Below are 26,083 nucleotides of genomic sequence, written 5' to 3'. Positions count from 1 at the left end.
CTTCTCCGCCGGGCACGGCCGCTCTCCACCCCCCACGCTGGCTGCGGGAAGGAGGACGGCAGAGCATGCCACCGGCGGGGCGGTTCCGCAGGGACTGACATGCTGCTGAAGGAGGGAAGGCGTCAGCCCCTCCGCCTCTCTCCGCGGTAGCGAAGGCGATGCTGCAGGGCGCTCCCCAGGCTATCACCCACAGCAGCCGCGATCGCTGCCGTGACTAGCGCAGCCCCGGGTGGGCCGAGGCGACGAGCAGCGCGGGCCTTCACCCCTCTTCAGGGAAGGCGCTGCCTGCGTCCGCGGGGCCCCGCGCGACGGGCATCTCCGCGCGGCGGATGCGTGTGCATGAGCTCTGCACCGAGCGGGCGCAGCAAGCGCCCCCGCTCCGCCGCCTCCATCTTCCAGGGCATCAAGACCTCGCCGCACGGCCGCGACGGTGAACGCCGGGGCAGCGGCTCTGAGAGCGCCTACCAGACCCAGAGAGCCCTGGATGACTGCAAGATGGTGGGTACCACAAAAGGGCTTGCCTTAATTTTTATATTTTCTGAGTGTTCTCGTCGCTGGCGGCGGTGCCGCTCCTCCCCTCAGCTTGCCTATTCCCATCACGTGCAGTTGCACTATTTTTAAAACTGCAGTCCCCGTCGGGGGTGCTGCCCTGTAGCCTAATTCGTAGTGGTTCAAAAACGGGAGAGGGGAGGGAAAAACGAGACCTGTGGGGAGCCGGCTGGGTGCTACAGGACAGGTAGGGCAGGGACCAGAGCCAGGTGCCTGGCCCTGCAGGAGCAGGAGCCCTCGCCCCAGCACATGCTGCCTTCGAGGTGCTGCCAAGCAGGTGGAGTTGCATTCTGCTAGATCTGGCCAAATCTGTCCCCAGACTTGCACTCACTGCAGCCTAAATAGGTAAATAGTTGCCTCCACTTCATCGGTGCACTCTGTGCTTGCTGTCTTGTGTGCAGCAACCACACTCTTGCCCTAAAATCCTTCTAAAACAGGATTCAGAATTTGAGGCCCCAGAATTCTGTCCCTGACATACATGGTACCTGTTTCCAGTCTCCCCGGAGTAGCTGACTGCAATTGTAAAATCTCAGATCAAACACCTGCATCCATGTTATTTTTTTACTGTCACATTATGGTATGACATTTTTCTCCATTCATGTTCAAAATGTTTGGATCCTGACACTTTCCTTCAAACCAGCACCATACACCCCATATCTGGCTCCTTGGGCTACAGTCAGCTGGACATTGGGCCCCAAAATTACTCCTCTCACCAATGATAGAAATAGAAAACAAATGAAGTTGCTGCTACTTTACTTGAAAAATCTGGATCTTGCTACAGCTCTGTCCAGTAGCATTGGAAATATATCATCTGCTACTTCTGTTCTGCTGGATTCTGGCAATTTTTTTCCTCTAATATTGCAAACTGTGCTGGCAGATACCCACTCTGATACTTCAAAATCGAGAGCAACTCCCAGTGCACCAAGGAACAAAAGCTGCCACAGTAGCTCTATAAATATACCCAACAAGTGGATCCTACTGGGTCCTGCCTTTTTTCTCATTCCCGACAGCATAATTTGGTTAGTTAAACAGAAGTGCTAGATTTGTTTCTTCACTGTTTATCTGGTATAATTCACTGATTAGAAATAAAATATGATTTACAGATGGATTGTCAAGATGCACTAAGATTCAGGAGATAAAACCAATGTTTTTTTTCTTTTTCTCTGTCTCGATGCTGCAACATCAGTATGGTTTTGTTTTCCTTGGCAATGCTGAAGTGGCTAAATGTGTCCTCTATTTAGACAAGAGATATCAGGCGAGAACTGTCAAAATGTGTCTGGCGCAACCAGTTACCAGTTGCAGGATGAGATGCTTTTCTCTTTTTCTTAATGCAGAATAACACAATGTAGTAAAATTTTTTTTCCTCCATTGTTTTCATGCATCCTCTTAAGCTACAGAATGAGAGTCGAAGCCAGGTTTAGCAGAGTACAAGTATTGTGCTTGGGACTTTGTTTGGTGTGTGCTTTTTTTTTGTTATGGGTTTTGGGGGTGTTTTTTTTGCAGATGTATCAGAATGCATCAGGATTGTTTTGCTGCTCCAGAAGCAGAGAAACCTATTTGCTACTCTTACAATGAAACTTAAGAAAGCGTGGCCAAAAAATGAGTCCTGATACTATTCTCAGTTATACAGAGTAATTACAGTGGGATGCATGAAGAGCCAGAATGTCGCAGGAGAAGTGACTCATTTATTTTCTGAGTATGAGAATTTGAGGGCTTGACTTTAAAATTTGGTAGATCTGATAGAATCCAGGTGCCAGATCCAGGTTTTTAGCATGCTTGTATGTTGGGATATGTTGAACTCCTGGTGGTAATGATGGCTGCAGAATTATGAGCAGTTACTCTTCTCTGTTTTTATGTAGTTTGGAAATTGAGGTCAAATTAGCAAAACAAAGATAAATAAATATTCTGTTCTATTGCTCCCTGCCTTCCACCCTCGCCACCATGTGGAGCAAATGGTCTGATGTGCTTTCTTTCAGAAGACAGCAAATGCTTTGTTTCCTTAAAATATAATCCCACATAGGTGATCAGTGGAACTAAACAATAATGATCTTTCCATCACTGTAAAAGTTACCCATTTATCCAACAGTATCCATGTGTATCTGCTGGATATTAGATTTCCGTGAAAAGGTTGAAGTGTTTATTTACTTCTTTGGTTCCCCCCCCCCCCCCCCCCGGAAAAAGTGCTTTCTAGAATCCTAACTGGAAAGTGCCTATCTATCTGGTACATCTTCTCAGCCAATAGTTTCTGATCAGTTTTAAGTCTGAAAGTTGGGTTAGAGGCCAGTGACAGAACAGAAATCATTACAAAATAAATTAGCAAAATCTCCAGTGTAAAAGTGAATGCTACATTATAGTCCCTAAATGTGCTGTTAATCAGGAAGCAGGAGGAGCAAAGGCAATCATTTCTGGAGATATTTTTGTCTTTTATGATAGCAAAAAATAACCTCATGCTACTAGTAAAACAGCTGTTTTTTTGTCTGCTTAATATTTAAGACTAATAACTCAAACACTTTCAGAGATTAAAAACAGAAACACTACTTTCCTGCAAATGAACATTTATAGCTCACAGAAGAGGCAGCTGGCATGGAGGCATTTACTAAATCTTAGGCACTTGATCCTGTATGCCATGAAATTGGGAGCAGCAGGAACAAGCCCTAGATTGGGCATGTTTTTTAAAAACTTGATTGTTTTTATCAGTGTAGTTAAATTTCTCATGTAAATAAATCCTCTTTGTTTTTCAGCTTGTCCAGGAGTTCAATACCCAGGTGGCTCTATACCGGGAGCTGGTCATTTCCATTGGGGATGTTTCAGTCACCTGTCCATCTCTGCATGCGGAAATGTACAAAACTCGAACCCGAGGATGTGAGATGGCCTATCAGGCTCATCAAAAACTAGCAGCAATTTCTGGGTAGGAGTCTACTTATGTTTAATTAAAGCTTTACTCATATGCACATCTTTGCTAAATACTACATTGAGGAAACTTTCAGCAAAAGCATTAACTTGTGTTTCTGTTTTAGGCATAGAGATGTATGACCACAAATTCTACATGATGCTCATATCCTTATGATAGTGCAATTTTGGGTCAAATCCTGGTCCCCTTACCAAGATGGTATCTTACTGATTTCACTGGATGCTTTTATGTAAGATGAACAGGATTTTACTCTGTATCACTAGACAACTTAAAAAGATCAAGGGGAAGCCTTGCCTTTCAAGGATGAAATAGCAATAGCTTTCTGCCCAATCCTTCATCGGGTATACCTAATTGAACAGTTAGAGACAACTAATTCAGCTCAACTAGAGACTTAGCAAAATTAGAGGAAAAAATAATTAGGTGAAAATTACATAAGGGGGGGGAATACAAATACTATTGTGAAAACTTGTGTTTACATTCTATATGTTTTTAAATCCTTATTTGTGTTGAAATGAGGATTGAAGCTTTGCCAGCATATAATGTTTGAATTTATTCTTTGATGAACTTAGTGTATTACATTATATACATTCCTTTCTATGGTGACAGAATGTATCATCACATACTTGAGACTATGCCGCAGTACAAGATAAACCAGGATAAATAGCTGTATCTTATAAAACATGAATTCATGCTGCTTACACAAAGTCTAATTATTTGTGGGTTCTTCACAGTATGGCAACTGGGGCATTTGTATTAACACATACCTCCTGAGTTTTGTCTCTCTGACCACACTTCGTCAGAGCTTTCTGCACCTGACTTATCCAGCATAAACCATTGTGTGCCACTGGAAAAAAACTTTTTTTTGCAGCTCTGCCTAATCCCCATTGAAGTTCTTTCATCAGTTTAATGTATATGAGAAATCTGTCATAGGTTTAATATATAAGGGAAGGCCACACTAAAAAAATAAACAGAAGAAAACACTGGTTGGTCATTTTAGTAAACTGTTAACATTTTCAGATGTGATTTTGTGCGAAGACTCTTAAGTTGATATTACAGCCTCTGATTTTTTCCTCAAACAAAATACATGCTTTTAAGTTACTAAAGTCTGTGAGAATTAAAAAAAAACCCAAACCAACCACAAGATATGGTTCTTTTTAGCCAGTATACACTACCTCAATACTGTAGCACTGAAAATGTGGAAATGAACAAACAGCAGTGAAATTGATCTTGTGCACTTTCAGACTCAAAAAAGAGACTAATACAAACCAAAATAATACATCTGAATAGCAGAACCTAACTTGGATTTTTTTTTTCTCATAAAGAAAACCATAGACACATGCTCATTTAGAAGTATGGAGCTTTTTTAAGTAATCATTTTACAGTTGGGAGTCTGTCATATACACAAAGATGTCCTGAAGGTTGTGCAGTTGCTGTGAGATTGACATTTAGCTAATCTAAAACTGTTTTAAATAACTATGATAATAATGTGATATCCATAACAACTGGTAGGTGTTAGAAGCCCTCTGGAAATTACTTGTTTAGTTTGATAGACATTTTACAGGATGTGCTTCACATCCTCACCCTCCTACAGCTGAGGAAAGCCATGTGAGCCAACTTAATTTTTTTGGTGTATCTATCTGTGAGGAAAGATGGGAGATGAAGGTGCAGCAAGGCTTCAGTGTAGAAAACAAATAGAAGGAGAGGAGTAATAAATAGTCTCAGAGGTTCAGTCTTTAATTCAGCAGGAAGAGCGATGTAGTGCATATGGCATAGGATCTGGAATGGGAACCTAACTTGGCAGGAAGAAAAAGTATCAGGAAGAAAAATATTTAGGGACAGGAATGTATTAAATCATCCCCAGTATTAAATAGTCAGGAGGGTAGCGTATTGCTCAGAAATCACTGGTAGTCAGCAGATGGGACAAAGGCTCATTTAATTCACTGCTTTAGTTCAAAATGCATAGCACTGTACTGTGCAAACTCCTGGGTAACACAACCAATTCCATCTTCCAAAGCTTGTTAAAGAAAGCCTATTGCTTTCCCAGCCAGGGAGAATAATAACAATTAGATAATTATGTTACTAGACTATAAAATTTCATTACATATCAGCATTCTATTAGTTAAGGTCATCAATAATATTCAGTTAGTCTCTAAGTGACCTGAGCTGTTGCAGGGCACTCTGAGTTTCTTTCAAGAAGTTGGCATTGCTGTCTCAGACAACATTAAGTTCATTAATCTTGTTTCTGCTGATGTCTTCCTTGGAAAATTAGCAGACAGCTTCATTTTATGCTTCCTGTTTGAATACATCAGGATTTGAGACTCAAACACACTTCTGATTCAGGCAGCTAGAAGAGGCACCTATTTCCCTTCATAACTCACCTGTTCTACCAGACTAGGGAAGGTAACAAAGAGGAAAGGTGCAAAGACTCAGAAGGAAAGAAATAGGAACAGATCCACTAGTGCTGAGAAAGGCAGCTCTGGAAGAAAATTTGGGAACTGTGGGAAGGGAAAGAAATGCTGAGGTGGAGATAATACATTAGGAACTGAACAGGATAGAAGTTATGAGGAGGAAAAAACTTTGATCATGGGCATATCAGTTCTGGAATATTAGATGGACATCAGAGTAGGACAGTGGTATAATATGAACAAGATGACTGTAGTTGTAGCTGTAGGAAAAGTATACACTGATAAGCCATCAAAAGGAAATTCAGCTAGGGAAATGGAGGGAGTGAAAGCCACGCTTACATTTTAAAAACAGAGAAAGAAAACCAAAGGAGATGATGACAAAGATAAGGAAGTAGCAAGGAAGCATAAAATCTTATGAAGTCTGTACTGGATTAGACCATATCACCCCAGCTAGCCCAAATCTGACAGCTGCCAGTAGCAGAGATTTCGTAAAAAAGCATATAAAAACAGGCTGTGCATAGAACGATGTCTTCCCTAGTATACTTGCCACTACCCAACAATCAGTAGTTTAGGGGTTTCCTGAACCAAAGGCTGCATCTGAACAATTCGTATCTGACAAATATGAGCTCTCACAGAAGATTTCAGGATTTGTCTAAATATGAAGGTCTTTTACTCAGAAAATGCTGTGGATGAATAATGGCATCTTTACACTATGGTGTGTTTAAAAATGTCACAAATCAATTAAAAAAAAAAAAAGATTAAGTTTATTGAGAAGGGAAACTTCAGATTCCATCTCTAACCTAATAGGGCCTCATAGCTATTGCACCCTCTTCTTAACTTGCTCTCTTATGTATTTTTCTTGTAGAAATAGGTGAAGTTTTATCAAAGAGCAGATGCATGCCTGAGATTACCAACGCTATCATGGTTTTCAGGGAATAAAGATTAGAAATAAAAATATTTTAAATTGAAATATTCTAGTTCTAGCTGATGATCTTTTAGGAATGTAAGTCAAAATAAACTTTTTTTCAGTGTTGTTATTCTCAGGACTTCAAGTCAATTCCTGCTCAACACGCTCATACTATAAATTCTTAGTGATTTTTTTAATGAGACTGTCTTCTGAAGAAAGTGAGCAAGGTTTTGTTCTTTCATTACATTTTCTGCTGTATTCATTTATCAGAAATTAAATGTCTCTAATTACATTGTGCACCCTTGCAGTATCAGAAGTCGTGGTCAAAACTGGAGAAAGTAAAGCAGCAAGAAAATGCGCCAGCATGATTTTTTCCAAAGGAAAAGAAAGGAAAAATACTTGGAACAACAGGAAGATTAAAAGAAAATGTGCAAATCTCTGTTTTGAAAGGGGATCTGCTTTATGGGATGATAAAGATTCTGGTGATATTTTAGAAGTCATCAAATAGAGAGACAGCTTTATAGGTGAAGTACACTATGTTTGGGACGTAAACAGAAAGATAACTCAGAACTGTATTTTAAGATACAGGTCTGCGCAACTGTGTACACGCTTTTGTAAATGTCCCTTTCATATTCTCAAGCACTTGATATGCTTACATAATGCAAGTACTTCTGTGTGCACTTGGCACAGTGAAACCAGAACTGGCAGTGTCTCTGTGACAGTCTGATATATATGTTGACAGTGGCTTTTTTTTCATGAAATGAAACTATGTGAGGAGCCCAGGGGTGCATGGCAATGTACATCTGTGTGAACCTAGCTTTGAAAGCGGTTGTCCTCTGTTGTTCAGACTGGTGTTGCAAAGTCCTGAATCTAGGGAGGAATAAACCCGTACACCAGTACAGGCTGGGGGCCAACCACCTGGAAAGTAGCTTTGCAGAAAAGAACCTGGGGGTTCTGGTGAACACCAAGCTGAACATGAGCCAGCACTGTGCCCTTGTGGCAAAGAGGGCCAACAGCCTCCTATGTAGGAAGTGTTGCCAGCAGGTTGAGGGAGTTGATCCTTCCCCTCTACTCAGCACTGTTGAGGCCATATCTGGAGTATTGTGTCCAGTTCTGGGCTCCCTAGTAGAAAAGAGAAAGGGACATACTGGAGCGGGTCTAGTCAATGGCCATGAAGATTAAGAGCATGCAGCATCTGACATACAAGGAGAGGCTGACAGTCCTGGGATTGTTTAGCTTGGAGAAGAGAAGGCTTGGAAGTAGGATCTTATCAATGTGTATACCTGATGGGATAGTGTCCTGGTTTCAGCTGGGATAGAGTTAATTTTTCTTCCTAGTAGCTGGTATAGTGCTGTGTTTTAGATTTAGGATGAGAATAATGCTGATAACGCACTGATGTTTCAGTTGTTGCTAAGTAGTGCTTACACTGGTCAAGGACTTTTCAGCTTCCCATGCTCTGCCAGGTGCACAAGAAGCTGGGAGGGGGCACAACCAGGACAGCTGACCCAGACTGGCCAAAGGGCTATGCCATACCACATGACATCATGCTCAGGATATAAACTGGGGGGAGTTGGCCGGGGGGCAGCGATCGCTGCTCAGGAACGGGCTGGGCATCGGTCGGCGGGTGGTGAGCAATTGTATAGTGTATCACTTTCTTTGTATATTATTATTGTGTTATATTATTATTATTATTACTATTACTACTATTCTATTTCATTTTACTTCAATTATTAAACTGTTCTTATCTCAACCCACGAGTTTTCTGACTTTCACCCTTCCAATTCTCTCCCCCATCCCACTGGGGTGGGGGGAGTGAGCAAGCGGCTGTGTGGTGCTTAGTTAAACCATGACAGATAGCATAAAGAAGACACAGCCAGACTCTTCTCAGTGGTATCCAGTGACAGGACAACAGGCAGTAGGCACAAACTGAAATACAGGAAATTTGATTTAAACATTTTTAAAACCCTTTTTTACTGTGAGGTTGGTAGAATATTGGAACAGGTGCCCAGAGAGGCTGTGGAGTCTCCATCCTTGGAGATACTCAGAACTCGACTGGACATGGTCCTTAGTGACCTGCTCCAGTTGACACTGCTTTGAGCAGGGGGGTTAGACTAGATTAGCTCTAGATGTTCCTTCCAGCCTGTGACAAAAGTCACCGTAAATTTTCTCATTGGGAAAATTCCAAGATAAAGTTTCCTTATTTTACATTGGGGTGCATCCGTTACTTTTATAATACAGTTGTTACATGTAATTTCCCCTGAGTTCAAGAAAAGTTAAGGAAGTAGTCCTAAAAATCACATTCTGATTGCATTCCCTTCTTTGTTGCAGTGCACAGAAATGTTACCATAGTGTTGCTTTAAGTATGTAGTTTTAGTTAATTTCTACTTTTGTTTTCCTTTGCAATCTACAGCAGATTTCTGATGTTTTCATTAAGCAATAGATCTAATTAATATTAGATCAGTTCCTAAGGTTGTTTCAAAACACTCTATTGACACCCAGTTGTGGCCAATTTTTTATTAAAATGTCTGAATATTCCCCAAATTGTGACACTTTAAAATGATTATCTGCTTTCTAAAGCACACAAGCTAACAAAAAAGACTGCTCCCAAATATTTTACAAATTAAGAGAAAAGGAGACTTCAGGCTTATAACATGATGAGAGCTGCATTAAGACAGACAGACATAATAGAAATCATTTTAACTGTTTAACTTAAGATGTTAAATAAAGCACTGCTGGCAGGCAGTATAGCTGAGCAGAAATAAAGCATAGCAACACTTAGCTCAACAGGGAAGAATTTTTATAATTATGAATCAAAAACAAGGTAATGCCAGCAGATAGAGCAACAAACTAGAGCTCTGCCCAAGCTAGATACCAATCATGCAGCGTGTATGGAGATCTCTGCCCTCCCTAAATGTCTTTGCAGTCACTGCTATTTTACTCCTCTAACCATGTGTGCCAGAGGTAGGAGAGTGATGTTAATGTTGATCCTTGGAGTTCTGAATTACAGGCACTGCCCCTGTATCCTACCTCAGTTACAGTTAGCATTGTTTCAACAGCCAGATGAAAAGTTAAGAATAAGGTAAGTGCTTCACAGAGGTTGCACCATGATAACCAGAATGTGGCCTGTTGAGAATATAATTAAATATTAAAAATAATGTAATGACATGTAAGAAAACAAAGCAAGCAGTCAATATTCACTGCAAGAATCAATACTGTTATACATGGCATACCAACGGCATAATGCTTCCTGAATTCATATGGTGTTTTTTTGCTAAAATATTGCAGATATTTAAAACATTAAGAAGTTAAAAATCTGACCTTAAAAATCCTATTAAGTACAAAATGTTGAGATTCTGCACTTCTGAAAACTGTGGGAAATATAAAACTTCCCATTTGCACTCACAGGCGTATACTACAAATCATCTCAGTAAGTTGTTCCAATCTGGCAGGCCAGATCCCACAATTCTTACAATCAAGGCTTACCTGCAAGTTACCTTACTCAGCAAGTTGTCCTGACGACTTGACTGGGACTGTCCAAAATGAGAAAAGTCAGCGAGATCTTTTTCTTCCTCCAAAGAAGAGCTTTCAGGATCTGGAGCAAGTTCATTACTGAGCATTCTTATCATATAAAGTCTCATTTTCCCTCAACCTTTACATTCAGCTTCTGTAAACATTTACTGTAGCTTTCCTAAATGCTTACAATTTTCTTGTGATTTTGAGCATATCAGATTCTAGGGGCAAATTCTGACTGTGTTTTTACCACTTTGTTTGGAATATCTTCACTGATTTCCAGACTTATTACTGTATATAAGAGACTGCACTTGTTCCAGTGACTCAAATCCCATTTTTGACTAATGGGAGTTGGTCTACATGGGAATGTTTTGGGAAGTAAGCTCAGATACAGATATTTTGTGAACATACTCTTTATGGACAAACTAGTGCACAATAAGTATACCATAGCTTACTCCTTTCTCAAGAGGATAAGACACACATACATTGCTCTCACTAGTTTCCTTTGCAAAAAATTCTGTAATTATACAAGCTAAAATGATGGAAAGGGACATTGAAAAGGTAAGACCATTTTCTGCGGAACTGAGTTAAGGTGGGTTCTGTTGTTGAGAATAAAATCTATTTACTCAATTTAAGCTGCAAGTAGAAAAAGAAATAATTTAAGACAGATGCCTCAAGTTCTAATAGGTGAATTCAGAAAGCAAATAATGGAGGAGAAAACAAGATTACTTACTAAAACTAGAGTTCTCAAAATAGCTAACCTCCACAGACTCACTTTTGCTTTGTACCTTTGTCTTTGGAACTGTGCTTTAATAGGCAGTTGGGACTTAAAGATACAAGGTATTAATATCTCCCTTTATAGAGCTGTCTTTCATAACTGGGGGCCAGATTTAGTAAAGGGCAAACCTGCCTAAATCTGAATTTAGCATTTACTTCTCTATTTCCAAAACAGCAATTCCGAAAAGCCTGAAAGTTCTACATCTGCAGTGACACAGTGTAACTTAGTTTTGACAAAGTGGAAGAGCTTAGCACCTTGCTTAACAGTAAACCTAATCAGCAGGCAGAAGTGAGGCATTCTTGCTTGTCCAAGCTCTGATGAACTTGATCCCATAGGTGCTGTCAGAGCATCCTCAGAGCCTAACACACACTGACAATTTTGGACTCCTCACAAAACATGGGGCACCTGCCACTTTCTTTTAAACCAAAGCCAAAGGTGAGTCAACTTAATTTCTAGAGCACTTGCACCTACCTCCCATAAAAATGCCCTGACTTCCAGACTACAGTCAGGGGGAAGTGGGAGATAAAAGCAAGATGGACATCATCTTTGTCAGTCACTTATTTGCCCCTTTCTTTCATCTCACACTCAACCAGCACATTCACAGCACCTCCCAGTGCAGCACTGCCACTGCTGAGACACTCAAGGACCGCACATGCTGGGTAAGCCAGGGAGGCAAGTCTGCCTCTTATGTGAAGGGTCCTCAGAAGAGAAGTTGTGTCCCAGTCCAGCAGCCAGGGACTCTGCCCCATGCTCAAGGATCACCACAATTAGGCATATTCTCCCTGGCAGAAATAGAGCACTGTAGCTTTTCCTCTGTGACGTGACCTGAAACTCTGAGGTAATTGCAGGGAAGGAGGGGGCACATTGCCATCATCTGACCCAGTGGGCAGAGTATTGTGCACAAGGGAGCAAAATGGTGTAGAGGTCTGCAGTCTATTTGTGTTTCAAACAGTGCCAGTGTGGGTAAACATTGAAGACTGTCAAGGAACTTCCTTGGTGGTAAGGAGAACTTGTATTCTAGTCCTTGCTCCCATTATTTTTTCTGTGTTTTAAGCAGATAAAACACATGAAGATGTAGGGGAGCAGAGATCCAGAACTCATGAATGCTGAGTTCTTCATCTTTAGCCTGGTGAACTGTAAATTCATCTACACAGTACCTTGGTCTAGGGTTGGAATAGGCTGCAGGTTTAGGGTGGTTTGGCTTCCATTTTGACATGTCTTCTGCATTCAGCACTCCATTCTGGGTCCCAAACTCCAGCCTGGAAGAGGATAACAAAAAGTAAGGTGCTGCCATATTTTAAGTCCTCCACTGGAACGCTTTTCTCTGCTATGCATGAGCAGCATTCCACTACGGTTAGATTCCAGGGGGTTTGTTTCTCTAAATCTAACTTGGGAATAGTGGAGTATTCTGGCTAAAGGTGAGCCTATGTATCTGTAGCAATGGTTGAAATAACCACTCTGTTTTACACTCCCGTTTTGAGCTATACAAACCTTTTACATCACAAAATTGAAGTTAAGGAAAACAACATGTAGCCAGAGAGATTTGGAGACTGAATTAGTTTGGCAGGGTCCCTTTAGAAATGCTGCAGCATCAGAGCTGACGTTTTTTAGACAATTCAATGTTTCTGCAAGCATTCTCTAACTTCATGCACTTCTCTTGCCCCATTTTGTCCTTCCTTCAGAATACCTGCTATCACTGTTGGACATAAAAAGCTTTTCAGACTTCTTCTATGAAAGCAATTTTCTTAGGGAGTAATCAGCCAGAGGATCCAGCTGTTAGGTACATCTATAGAAGCAGGAAATGTGGGGATTTTGAAAAGCCTACAAAACTTAAGTGTTGACTCTTTTTTTGACAGTTGCTGTTACCTTCGCTTCACTCCAAATTTTCTCATACCCTCTTCTCCCTTGTTGTCATCCTTTTCTTCAGTGTTTCTGTTTCTTGCTTTTTTTTTTTCGCCCTAGCCCATCTCCAAACAGTAACGAAATTAATATCACATTTGCTGCTGTCACATTAACTATTTGGAAACTCTTCAGGGCAGAGACCCAAATGTACTTTATATAATAACAAGCCCACTGGAATTCATTTTCCATTAGATCTGTGGCATTACTGTAATAAACATGATTAACAAGAAAAATGAGTGTTTTGAATATTTACTTTTTTTTACGTTTTGGGAAAAGTCTTTAAAATCTTTCATTCAACCTCTGCCTGATCCTTTAGGTGAATCACTTATTAAATAGGTGTACCAGTACTTATTATCTCTGAAAAATACTGTGTCTATTATTTAATGCTTTTACATCATATTTCAGTCTTTCAAGGGAAGGCATAATATTCAAATATCCTATTTTATTATTGCTATAGTGTTTCCTAAATAAAGCATGTGAAAATTACATTTTTATCATATTGTTTTCCTAAGTTATTTCTTCAAAATTTTATTTTAAATTATCAATTTGCTGGAATTTTAGGCCCTAACACGTAACAGCACATAGCAACTCTTGTATATATCTTAGCATGTCACAAGTGGAATCAGTCAATAAGCTCTTCCTGAGCAAAAACCTGAGTGATACTAACTTATATCTGCAAATAGTGCTTTATAAAGGGATTTAGAACTAAATTTTAAAAGGTATTTAAAGATTTACAAATGCAGCTTATTATGAGTCTTTCATGTCATGATAATGACCCTATGTTCACAAAAATTAGGGGCACCACAGAAGCCTACATGGGTTCAAAAATAATGTTAGACCAACCCAAACTATTTTTTTTTTCATTTCAGTATTTCTGAGAGAAAATTTCTTTCTTGGCAAAATTTTGCAAAAAACACATTTGTTGAAAAAAAGTGTACTGAAGCTTCATGCCTAGCTTCACAGATGTGACTGAAATTTGCAGTTGCACTGGTAAAGAACTGTCCCTATAACCAAGACAGTCAAGTAGAGCACCTTTATGTCCGTTTAGGCCCACTGCTTTGAGATCTGTCTCACCAGCATATTTCAGTAATTTTCTTCTCTAGATTTCTACTGAAATACAGCTGTGGCCAAAGCTGAGAATTTAGTCATGAGTTTTAAAGTGCTTCTTTCCTGATCATTTTCTTAAATACCGTTTGATTAAGAAATCCCACATTGCTGTGTTAGACACTCTGCTTACTTTGGTACTGTATAGCTTTGATTATATTGTTTTCAGAAAATTACTTCTGATTCTCACTCAAGTTCTTATAAATCCAGACTATTTTAGCAATATGTTCGCATATCTTCAGAGAAGTGAGAACATGAAATAATGAAGTTGTGCATTAGAAAAAGACTTTAACGTGGGCTCTTAGAATTCCACATATACAGGGTTTTGGCTTCTGATTTCTTAACTCCTTTTTAAGTTTTAAACTAAAATTTTCCTGTTAACTCAAATATTTTTACTAATTCTCAGTAGTTCTCAACATTCTGAAACACTTTAATTAGAAAAAACAATTTTGATTCTGTGCCCCTCACTGAAATCAGCCAGTGCAGTTGCTAAGTTAATTGTGCAGGACCATGCAATTAAGTGCGTGTCCTTCTCACTACCCATGTTCTGTCATGCCCCTTCAAGTGCTAGACTTCCTGCAGAGTCATCTAAGAAAAGTCTCTGTATTGATCATGAACTTTGGTGCATGGAGATTTGCTCTAGTAAGATGTCGAGTACCAAACAATAAAGGATAACTGCTCTCAACAGCATCATCAGTAACTTGTAAGATCAGTCTCCAACCAAGGGAGATCTCAGATCTGTCAGGCTTACACAGGGAAAATTCCAACCAAATCCAAATTTATTATAAGGTGTGTAAAATCTGTTCTAGTCTTTCTAATTGCTTTGTAGTTCTGTTTCATAATAATTAAATATTTGAAACCATTATCTAGGCATTAAGGTCGCATCTGAACAAAGCATTAAATTAGGCATTCCTTAATCAGGAATCCTTCCAGTACTATCAATTAAATGATGTTTAAATTCCTGTTTTAAAATTAAACATACTGAAGTGCTGGCTATTATTGAATACTATATCCTCTTTGCTGGATACATTTGCAGATCTACATTTAGATTTTCTACATAATTTTTAACTATAAGAGAAATAATACACTCAGTTATTTGTACATGAACAATTATTCACTGTAGTTCTTCCTTTTCTCTCTTATGTTCCATTTTTTACCTTGCTGTTCTTATCTTTCGTATGAATACTTTCTGCATGAACATTTCCTGCCAGCAGATTTGGCATAAGAATTCAAATACTGTCATATTATATTAAATGATGTGCTCAAAGTTGTTGAAGAAACTGCCTTCCCCTTGCAGAAGAAAACAAGTTTGCATTTATTGGTGAGCAAAGAAAAGCTGACACTTCATATCTCTGTCTATCATGGCAAGACAGATCATTGCAAATGTACTGTTGGTAACCTTGTCAGTGTGGGAAATGGTTAAAGTGGCAAAATATTAAAAAGTGCCTTGTTTATACAGCAGCCTCCAATTATTTCCACAAGTTCTGGAGCTGTTATTGTGGTGAAGCAGAACTATCCACCCATATGCATTTACACCCCCCTCCAAAAAAAACCCACCAACAACAAAACAGAGATTACGGTACTTTGGGATAGTATGACAGCTGCAACCATAGCCCTGTACATAGGCTGAGCAATGTGAAGCTGTGTGCTGAGGGAGCAGTCCTTTCATGCAGGTTGAAGAACACCAAGACCCCAAAGTCGTGGGCATTCCAAAGTCTGGGCATTTAATTTAGCTGCAGACCTACTCAAAGTAATGTATGTACAGCCTTGCTATTCATTTTACATCATTCAAGACGTGGAAATGAGTAGTATGTCTGTACGGCTGCTAATACAGGATACTGGATGCCCAAGGAAGACTTTGTGGAGGCACCCTTGCTTCCTAAGCAGAAACAGGCATTTCAAAGAGGAAAAAAAAGCAACACCAGTTCACAAAGTCAAGTGGAGACTAGAGCAGGATTAAAAAAAAAAAAAAAAAGTGAAAAAAATGCAAAGTTCTTTATGCTTCCTGAACACATTTTATCAACAGATGGTTTTAAAAATTTCTTTCTCCATATATGAATTTAAATGTTTCAGGAAGCTAATCTATTCCTTTTTTTCTCTTTTTTTTTTTGATACATTAAAGTTTTCTCACATTCTCTCAGCTGTGATTTTTAACTTAAATACTCATACAGTTTTGATCTGTGAAATATCTTGGCGGAGCTGTGTGAGATACTTCTACTGACATTATACCACAATTTCTTTTTCACTTGGAAGACTTTTATGTGGAGGTATTTGGATATTTGTTTTTAAAAAGATAAAAAAATACTCCAGGGCATAAGAATGACCTGTTCAAAACACTCCTAGAAGCATTTGATACATCCAGAATCCCAAATATTACCTTATTTGAGCAATCTAGTAATGATCTGCTTGGTGGACTGTTTTCCTTCCAGTTTAGAATTGTAGCAGTCACATTGCTTGACTTCAAGAAAAAAAAAGGATTATGAGAATGTATGGATCTTTTCAGTAATTGTTAATGCAATATGGATCTTATCCAAACCCCAGTGAAGCTAACAGAACATTTTCCCTTTAGTTTCAATAGTTCTTAGACCAAAGTGTTTTGTCATCTTTTTTGAGGAAATGCAAATACATCGTTCCTTACTGCTTCTCATTTTACCATCTCTTCACATATGCTCTGTTTTTCTCATTTTGAAATAAGGAAAACCAGAAATTTATGTTACAAACAGATAACAGGTATCCAGATCACACAAGTGCTTTATGGAATGTCCTTTGGAAAAATGTTTATATTTGAATTTATATTCAAAGTAGGTACTAGAGACAGAAAAAACGGGAAAACAGAACTGTTATAAATCAAAGCAGTCATCTGTTTTAGTGTCCTGTGGATGGTCAACAGCAGATGGCATCACTTGCCTGCAGCAGAGTTCCTTCCGAATCCCATATGTTAGTAGTTATGACCTAGATCCTACAGCAGCAAATACCCGAAGCATTTCATTAATTTTCAAGCCTTTCTGGGAAGTCTGACCCTATTTGTCCACACAGATCAGAACAAATTTCATAGATCATCCCGCATGATATACTTGTTTTGATAGTTTTCAGACATTCTCTTTTCAACTATTAACCAAAGGAACTATACAGGAGCGTAGGTATGAATTCTTACCATTTAAATTTTGCAGACTTTTGAAAGATAGAGTTTATAAATCATTTATTAATGAGTAGTAAGTAATTAAGGGACATTTTAAAGAACTTAGAAGCTTAATTCAACAAGGCTAAGTGCCGGGTCCTGCACTTGGGTCACAACAACCCCATGCAACGCTACAGGCTGGGGGAGGAGTGGCTGGAGAGCTGCCTGGCTGAAAAGGACCTGGGGGTGTTGGTTGACAGCCGCCTGAACATGAGCCAGCAGTGTGCTCAGGTGGCCAAGAGGGCCAATGGCATCCTGGCTTGCATCAGGAATAGTGTGGCCAGCAGGACCAGGGAGGTGATAGTGCCCCTGTACTCGGCACTGGTGATACTGCACCTTGGGTACTGTGTTTAGTTTTGGGCCCCTCGCTACAAGAAGGACATTGAGGTGCTGGAGCGCATCCAAAGAAGGGCAATGAAGTTGGTGAAGGGTCTGGAGGACAAGTCTTATGAGGAGTGGCTGAGGGAACTGGGGTTGTTTAGCCTGGAGAAGAGGAGGCTGAGGGGAGACCTTATTGCTCTCTACAACTACCTGAAAGGAGGTTGTAGGGAGATGGGGGTCGGTCTCTTCTCCCTAGTAACAAGTGATAGGACGAGAGGAAATGGCCTCAAGCTGCACCAGGGGAAGTTTAGGTTGGATATTAGGAAAAGCTTCTTCACCGAAAGGGTAGTCAGGCATTGGAACAGGCTGCCCAGGGAAGTGGTTGAGTCCCCATCCCTGGAGGTATTTAAAATACGGGTAGATGTGGTGTTTAGGGACATGGTATAGTGGTGGACTTGGCAGTGTTAGGTTAACGGTTGGACTCAATGATCTCAGAGGTCTTTTCCAACCTTAACGATTCTATTATTCTAATTAAAATCAAAGGGGAAATCCATAGGCAGCATGAGTTTCCGCTGTATGCAGTCAAGTTATAAAAAGCAATATGGAGGTATACTGGGCTTGAGCCTGTTGGCTGGCACAGACCTGTCTGTGCTCTCACTACTCGTTTATCAAAGAAACTCATTTGAGAACAACTTGCAGATGCTGATAAGGCAGGGTGCTGAATAGGAATTTCTTTGGGAAACTTAAAAATTGTTGCATATACAACTAATCTGACTGCCTCCTTCTTGGTTAGCACAGATCTTTTCCGGAAGGTCTGTGCTGTGGTTTGGGTTTATCTATTATTTAGTACTATCATATTTGAGCCAGTGAGGCTGTGAGTCAGATATTTTGTCCAGCTGAGGCTAGAGCTAAGCAAGGCTGACTTGAGAGCTCACCCAAAGACTTCTTTTATCTAACTTGACACCTCCTCTTCTCAATAGGGAGCCTGATAATGTGCAGAGAGAAAGGCCCTGTTCAGCTCATCTTTGGCTAGTGCAGAGGTCTTATGGATTTCCCTAAAGTAAAGGCAAGGGACAGCCAGCTGAAGAAAAGAATGATGGAAAGGGGGCTTAGAGTTAGTTTCTGCAAAGGTGTGGTGGTCAAGCCCTGCATTTATTTTTTTAAAATCTTAAAGTAACTCAAAAGCATAATTAAAGATACATGTGCAATTTCACTTGGAATTCTGAGTGCTTAGAAGTATCCTGTCAGGGATTTTAAGCTTAGCTAGTGTGGAGGGTTAGCCTTGGCCAACAGCCAAACTCCCACCCAACTACTTGCTCACTCCCCCCTCAGCGGGACATGGGGAGAAAATAGGAAGAACAGGAATGAGAAAGCTTGTGAGTCAGGATAAAGACAGGGACATTGCTTACCAACTACTGTCGCGGGCAAAACAGGCTTGACGTGGGGAAGATTAACCTAATTTATTGCCAATTAAAATAATTACTAATTCAGGTAGTGGGAAGCAAAAAGACAAACACTAAAACAACACCTTTTCTCCCCCTTTCCCATGCTCAACTTCACTCCAGACTCCTCTATCTACCCCTGGAGCAGTTGTGGTTTAGCCCCAGTCAACAACCAAGCACCATGCAGCTGCTTGCTCACCCTCCCCCCTTGTGGGATGGGGGAGAGAATTGGAAGAGTAAAAGTAAGAAAACTCATGGGTTGAGATAAGAACGGTTTAATAATTTAAATAAAATATAATAATAATGATGATGATGATGATGATGATGATGATGATGATGATGATGATGATGATGATGTAACAAAAAGGAAAACAACAAGAGAGAGAGAGAAACAAAATCCCGGAAAAACAAGTGATGCAACCGCTCACCACCCGCCAACCGATGCTGAGCCAGTCCCCAAGCAGCGATCACTGCCCCCCAGCTATTCATAGAATCATAGAATCATAGAATCGTCAAGGTTGGAAAAGACCCTTAAGATCATCGAGTCCAACCGTTAACCCAACACTGCCAAGTCCATCTATACCATGTCCTCGAGCACCACATCTATCCGTTCTTTAAATACCTCCAGGGATGGAGACTCAACCACTTCCCTGGGCAGCCTGTTCCAATGCTTGACCACCCTCTTGGTGAAGAAGTTTTTCCTAATATCCAACCTAAACCTCCCCTGGTGTAGCTTGAGGCCGTTTCCTCTCGTTCTATCACTCGTTACTAGGGAGAAGAGATCAACCCCCACCTCGCCACAACCTCCTTTCAGGTAGTTGTAGAGAGCAATAAGGTCTCCCCTCAGTCTTCTCTTCTCCAGACTACACAACCCCAGTTCCCTCAGCCGCTCCTCATAAGACTTGTCCTCCAGACCCTTCACCAACTTCGTTGCCCTCCTCTGGACATGCTCCAGCACCTCGATGTCCTTTTTGTAGTGAGGGGCCCAAAACTAAACACAGTACTCGAGGTGCGGCCTCACCAGTGCCGAGTACAGGGGCACTATCACCTCCCTGGTCCTGCTGGCCACACTGTTTCTGATACAGGCCAGGATGCCATTGGCCCTCTGGGCCACCTGAGCACGCTGCTGGCTCATGTTCAGGCGGCTGTCAACCAACACCTCCAGGTCCTTTTCCGCCAGGCAGCTCTCCAGCCCCTCTTCCCCAAGCCTGTAGCGTTGCATGGGGTTGTTGTGACCCAAGTGCAGGACCTGGCACTTAGCCTTGTTGAATCTCATACGGTTGGCCCTGGCCCAATGATCCAGCCTGTCCAGGTCCCTCTGTAGGGCCTTCCTACCCTCCAGCAGATTGACACTTCCACCCAACTTGGTGTCATCTGCAAACTTACTGAGGGTGCAATCGATCCCCTTGTCCAGATCATCAGTGAAGATGCTGATCACATCCATTGGGATTTGACGACATCCATCTTGCCATTTTATTCCTAAAAACTGGATCTCCTGTGCAGGTCCCTTGACCTTACTTTGTTTTATGGCAAAACTGGCCTCCAGAAGGATTTGGACTATTTTCTTCCTTTTCTCAGAAACCTCTTCTGCTGTGTTGCCCCATATGATGATGTCAGTATGAATGTATTGCAGGTGTTCTGGAGCTTCACCCTGTTCCACTGCAGTCTGGATCAGTCCATGGCAAATGGTGGGGCTGTGTTTCCACCCCTGGGGCAGTCGATTCCAGGTGCACTGGACGCCCCTCCAAATGAAAGCAAACTGCGGCCTGCACTCTGCTGCCAAAGGGATTGAGAACACATTAGCAATATCAGTTGTGGCATACCGCTTGGCTGCCTTTGACTCCAATTCGTATTGAAGTTTCAGCATGTCTGGCACGGCAGCACTCAGCAGAGGCATGGCTTCGTTCAGGCCCTGATAGTCTACTGTGAGTCTCCACTATCCATTAGACTTTCGCACTGGCCATATGGGACTGTTAAAGGGTGAACGAGTCTTGCTGATCACTCCTTGGCTCTCCAATCGACAAATCAACTTATGGATGGGAATCTGGGAGTCTCGGTTGGTGCAGTATTGTCGCCAGTGCACCACTGTGGTGGAGATTGGCACCTGTTGTTCTTTGACCCTCCTCAACCCCACAACAGAAGGGTCCTTTGAGAGACTGGGCAGGGTAGACAGCTGTTTAATTTCCTCCGTCTCCAAGGCAGCTATATCAAAAGCCCACCGGTACCCTTTTGGGTCCTTGAAATACCCTCTCCTGAGGTAGTCTATGCCAAGGATGCATGGAGACTCTGGGCCAGTCACAATGGGGTGCTTCTGCCACTCATTCCCGGTTAGGCTCACTTCAGCCTCCAATGCAGTCAGCTCTTGGGATCCCCCTGTCACTCCAGAAATACAGATGGGTTCTGCCCCTTTATAGCTTGATGGCATGAGGGTACACTGTGCACCGGTGTCCACTAGAGCCTTATACTCCTGTGGGTCTGATGTGCCAGGCCATCGAATCCACACAGTCCAGTACACCCGATTGTCCCTTTCCTCCACCTGGCTGGAGGCAGGGCCCCTCTAGTCCTGGTCATAGCATTCGTTATTCGCTTCTTGTAAATGCAAGTCAAAAGTCCCTTTATTAAGATCGGAAGCCAAATCAGCCCTTCTACCCTGTCTGGGGAACTGTCCTCTGGAAACTGGAGCAGCAATTTTCCTGGGAGAACCCCCTTTTGTAGTTGTTTTTCCTTGCAACTCACATACCCGTGCCTCTAGGGTCGAGGTAGATTTTCCATCCCACTTCCTCAGGTCCTCTCCGTGGTCACGCAGATGATAAAACCACAGGGTGCCCCGTGGTGTGTATTCACTATATCTTCTCTCTTGAGCAGAGGGAATCTTACTCCTAATGGCTGAGATACTGGTCCGTACAGGTGGGGAGTAGGACATATCCTCTTTGAGTTGCTGGAACTCCCGGGACAGTTTCTGCACAGCTGAGACAAGGGAGGAAGAGAGACTTTCTCCATGTTCCCAGAGCTGGCTAGCCAATTCATCCACTGTCGGTGGCTCTTCATCTTTCCAGGTCTGTATTGCCAACGAGTTGGCATACATGGGTCATATGCACCGGACTTCATCTGGATCTTTGAATAACTGCTCATTGTTCAGGTCACCATAAATCATTTCCCGCACAGCTAATTCCCTCAGGTACTGGATACCTCTCTCCATGGTGGTCCACTTGCCTGGGTGACATATAACATCTTCCTTGAAGGGATACCTTTCCTTCATACCTGACAGGAGTCGCCTCCAGAGGCTGAGGGCTTGTGCCCCTTTTCCAATTGCTTTGTCAATGCCCCCTTCCCTAGAAAGGGATCCCAGCTGTTTGGCTTCCTTACCCTCTAATTCCAGGCTACTGGCTCTATAATTCCAGCATCGGCGCAGCCAGGTGACAATGTGCTCGCCTGGACGATGGCTGAAATCTTATCGCATATCTCACAGCTCACTCAAGGATAGGGATCGGGTGGTTTCTGTCTCGTTTTTGAGTTCTTCCTCTTCTTCCTCCTCTCCTTGTGATGGCCTTGCTTTTTTATCATCCCTTTCTAAACAAGCTGACTTCCGCTTTCAGTGTTTCTTCTTGTGTATAGGGGTGACTGATACCAGCATGGGTTTGTTCCCTGGTTTATCCACAGTGCCTGTTGCTGGGGTTTGAGTAGCTGCAGTGTGTGTCGCAGGGGTTGGAGTAACCGCAGTGCCTGTCGCTTTATTGTGAGATCCAGAGACCTTTTCTTCCCCTTGAGCTTACTGAATAGTGTTGAACAGGGCTCGGTAGGCATGGGCCAGGCCCCAGCACTTTGCAGTGATTTGTGTCTCTGGAGTTGCCAGGGTGACAGCATACTCTTTCCAAATACTTTACTAGTTTTTCAGGATTCTGCACTTGTTCAGGGGTGAAGTTCCAAAATACTGGAGGGGCCCACCATCCTAGGCATTTGCCCATGCTCTCCCACACACCCTGCCACTTATAACTATCCAGCCTTGGGGCAGATCTCTGGATGATATTCTTAAACTGCTTATTAACCTTAGACAAAACTGAAACAATATTCCCAAGAACTACCAATAGATGTATCTTAACTACCCATGGATGTTCAAGATGATACTGAAAAGTTGTTGTAATGAAGGAGGAAACATAGAAGAAGGCAGCCAAGGCGCCATTCGGTATTTCCTACATAAAAAACCTCTCAGAAGAAGAGGTATAATTGCTAATTGTCTCCATGAGGTGGTACCCAAAGTACAGTAATGGCTTCAGTACAAAACCCAAATACCAGATAAAGCTCAAGGCCAGTGTTTTAATAACAAATCTCCCAGGCAAAGCATCACTAATTACTGCAGAGCACAGCAAACTGCAAAACCCAACATCAATCTTTAACACATACTGCAAAACCAAGAGCACGATGCAGATCAGATAAACTAATATCGAGAACAGATGAATCAATATTGTGACTGGCAGCTGTTAAAAGATACAAATTCCTTAATACACTGGTTAATCTGTTATTATCTCAAACCCTTTGTGCCCCACGTTGGGTGCCAAAAGGGACTGTCATGGTTTAACCCCAGATGGCAACCAAGCACCACACAGCCGCTTGCTCACCTTCCTCCTCCCCGGGTGGGATGGGGGAGAGAATCTGAAGAGCAAAAGTAAGAAAACTCATGGGTTGAGATAAGAACAGTTTCATAACTGAAATATAATATAATATAATATAATAATAATAATAATAATAAATGTAATGAAAAGGAAAACAACGAGAGAGAGAGAAACAAAACCCAGGAAAAACAAGTGATGCAACCGCTCACCACCCCCCAACCGATGCCCAGCCACTCCCCGAGCAGCGATCACTGCCCCCCAGCCAAGTCCCCCCAGTTTATATACTGAGCATGACATCATATGGTATGGAATAGCCCTTTGGACAGTTTGGATCAGCTGTCTTGGCTGTGCCCCCTCCCAGCTTCTTGTGCACCTGGCAGAGCATGGGAAGCTGAAAAGTCCTTGACTAGTATAAACAGTCTGACAGTTATTAAGCAATATGCCAACTTGTATGGACCTATAAACTTTACCCTACATGCAAAATATTTGCTTAAGCACATGTACACCCATCTCACTATTTCCCCTTCCTCATGTATGGGAACACGTGTGTCTTGCAGCTTCACTGGCAAATCAAGAGGCTTTTTCAGAGCAGTAGAATTCCATAAATTGTATCTTTGGTCCCTCCCTATATGGGCCATTCATTGCATTCATCTTGTGAACAGCAGCAGTGCTCCCCTGTCAGATGAAGTATCCCCAAGAAGCTACAACCTGTGTATCCAAAGCCTCTAAAGGTTATCAGTACCTCTTTATCTTACCTGAGTGGATAAGGAGAAGCAAGAAAATTTCTGTTCTACAATGGATGCAGGAAGTGAGCACAATTCCTATTCACAGCCTTGTGGCAGCTGTTCTCAGAAGCCAGCGATAGGAGCTGGTCTTTAGCTCATAGGCAGGTGCTTGGTGCTGTGCTAGCTCTTGTATGTCCAGCTGCACTTAAGCTATTAAACAACTCTGTTGACAACACAATTTTTATCACAGTAGTTGTATGAGATTGTGTTATGTGAGATTTCTCTTAAATATCTAAGTGGTCTTCATAAAGAAATCAGCTGGACTAACTGAAACAGAGGTAGCTGATTTTAGGGGGTAATAATACAAGTCTGCATGAACTTTTCTATGTAAATAAATACCAATTTGGTATAGAGCTATTTAATAATAAACACATAATCAGCATGCTGAAAGTTGTCTGTTCTAGTCCCCTGTTTAACATTTCTCATGGCATGACACTGAACATATAGGAGTAGAAAATTAGAGAGAAGTGAAACTGATGATTCTTTAAAGGGAAATTTTAAGCCAACCACACAGAATGTACATCAGGGATTATAAAATAAATCTTTATGTGCATTGGCATCAGAGCATATGGCTTTCAGAGATGAAAATGAGGCCTATATACATGCATAGGAGAAAATTGTTTGGTTGGAAGCTAATGGAATTTTTGTGGTCACTATTGTAATTTAACACTCATTAAACAGTTTGAGACAATCAGCTAAGTGATCACAGATCTAACAGCTGTAATTCATATAACAAATAGATTGGTTAAAAATGAGAATGTTAAGATTTAACTCTTGTTAAACCAGTACTAGATACTATGGATTAAAGCAATGTAAAAAGTACTAGATACTTAATGCAAGATAAACAAGTATAAAATATTGCAATATACAAAGTAGAACCTCTAAGTATCTGAGGAGTCTACAATTAGGTACAGTTTTTAAAATTTCCAATTTAGTTTATCCCAAAGTAATTTTGTGTGCATGTATGTATGTTGTATCGCTGTGTGTCTTCTAAGCATAATTTTCAGTGTTTCAGAATTAGAGTTCTTTATTCTGTTATACTGCTGCTTATGCAGTCACTAAAAATACTTATGCTCATATCCTTTGAAAAGAATGTGAGATTTGATCCATTTCCAGCAAATATGTGTTTTCATATGCAGGATTTGACTGAATAAACAAAAAAATTCTGTAAGGTAGCTAATTTTTCAGGAAAAATATTCAGGGACTTAAGGCTATCAAATGTTTTCAGAGTTGGAATCACTGAGAATAGGAAGAAATATTATAGCAAGCACCTGAAAAGATATCTTTAAGGTATTGGGGAGGGAATGCTTTTTGTTCTGCCACTATAGTTTTATTCTGTATTTACACTAAGATGCAGGAAAGACCATATAACGTATGGTATAATTTTTCAACAAATGCAGACTTCACTTTAAAAGTGAAACTAGATGTGGCTTAAGAGAAATGAATATATAATAGTCTAGCCAAAAGAAATAAAGCTCCTAGGATGGGCAGGTTTATTATCATGTGCATGGTATTGCTCACAAAGTAACACAGACCACAGCAATTGCAATTTGTACTCCAGTCATTTCCTGCCTTTTTGATGAGTTCTACTTTGTAATGGATTGGCAGGTGGGACCGATCTTCCTTTGTCCCTTCTAAGTCCAGCATGATTTCTCTTCAATCTTCAGTCTTTTCCAATTGT

The 26,083-nt window shown here is 41.3% G+C and overlaps 1 protein-coding gene across 1 annotated transcript in view; it reads left to right on the top strand.

Moving 5' to 3' along the window:
• Positions 1-339: 339 nt before the first annotated feature.
• The window catches only part of LOC309602049 (regulator of G-protein signaling 7-binding protein-like), a gene marked incomplete at both ends in the record, with an annotated part of 41,649 nt that continues 15,905 nt past the window's right edge, over positions 340-26,083 (top strand). Inside the window, 2 exons of the mRNA XM_082335350.1 lie at positions 340-498; positions 3,291-3,457. Of these exons, the coding sequence (XP_082191476.1) occupies positions 340-498; positions 3,291-3,457 (326 nt within the window). The remainder of the gene's footprint in view (positions 499-3,290; positions 3,458-26,083) is intronic.

This window comes from Platalea leucorodia (genome assembly GCF_965183815.1).
Source record: "Platalea leucorodia genome assembly, chromosome: W".
Classification (NCBI taxonomy): domain Eukaryota; kingdom Metazoa; phylum Chordata; class Aves; order Pelecaniformes; family Threskiornithidae; genus Platalea; species Platalea leucorodia.
This window is presented reverse-complemented; position numbering and strand designations above follow the sequence as displayed.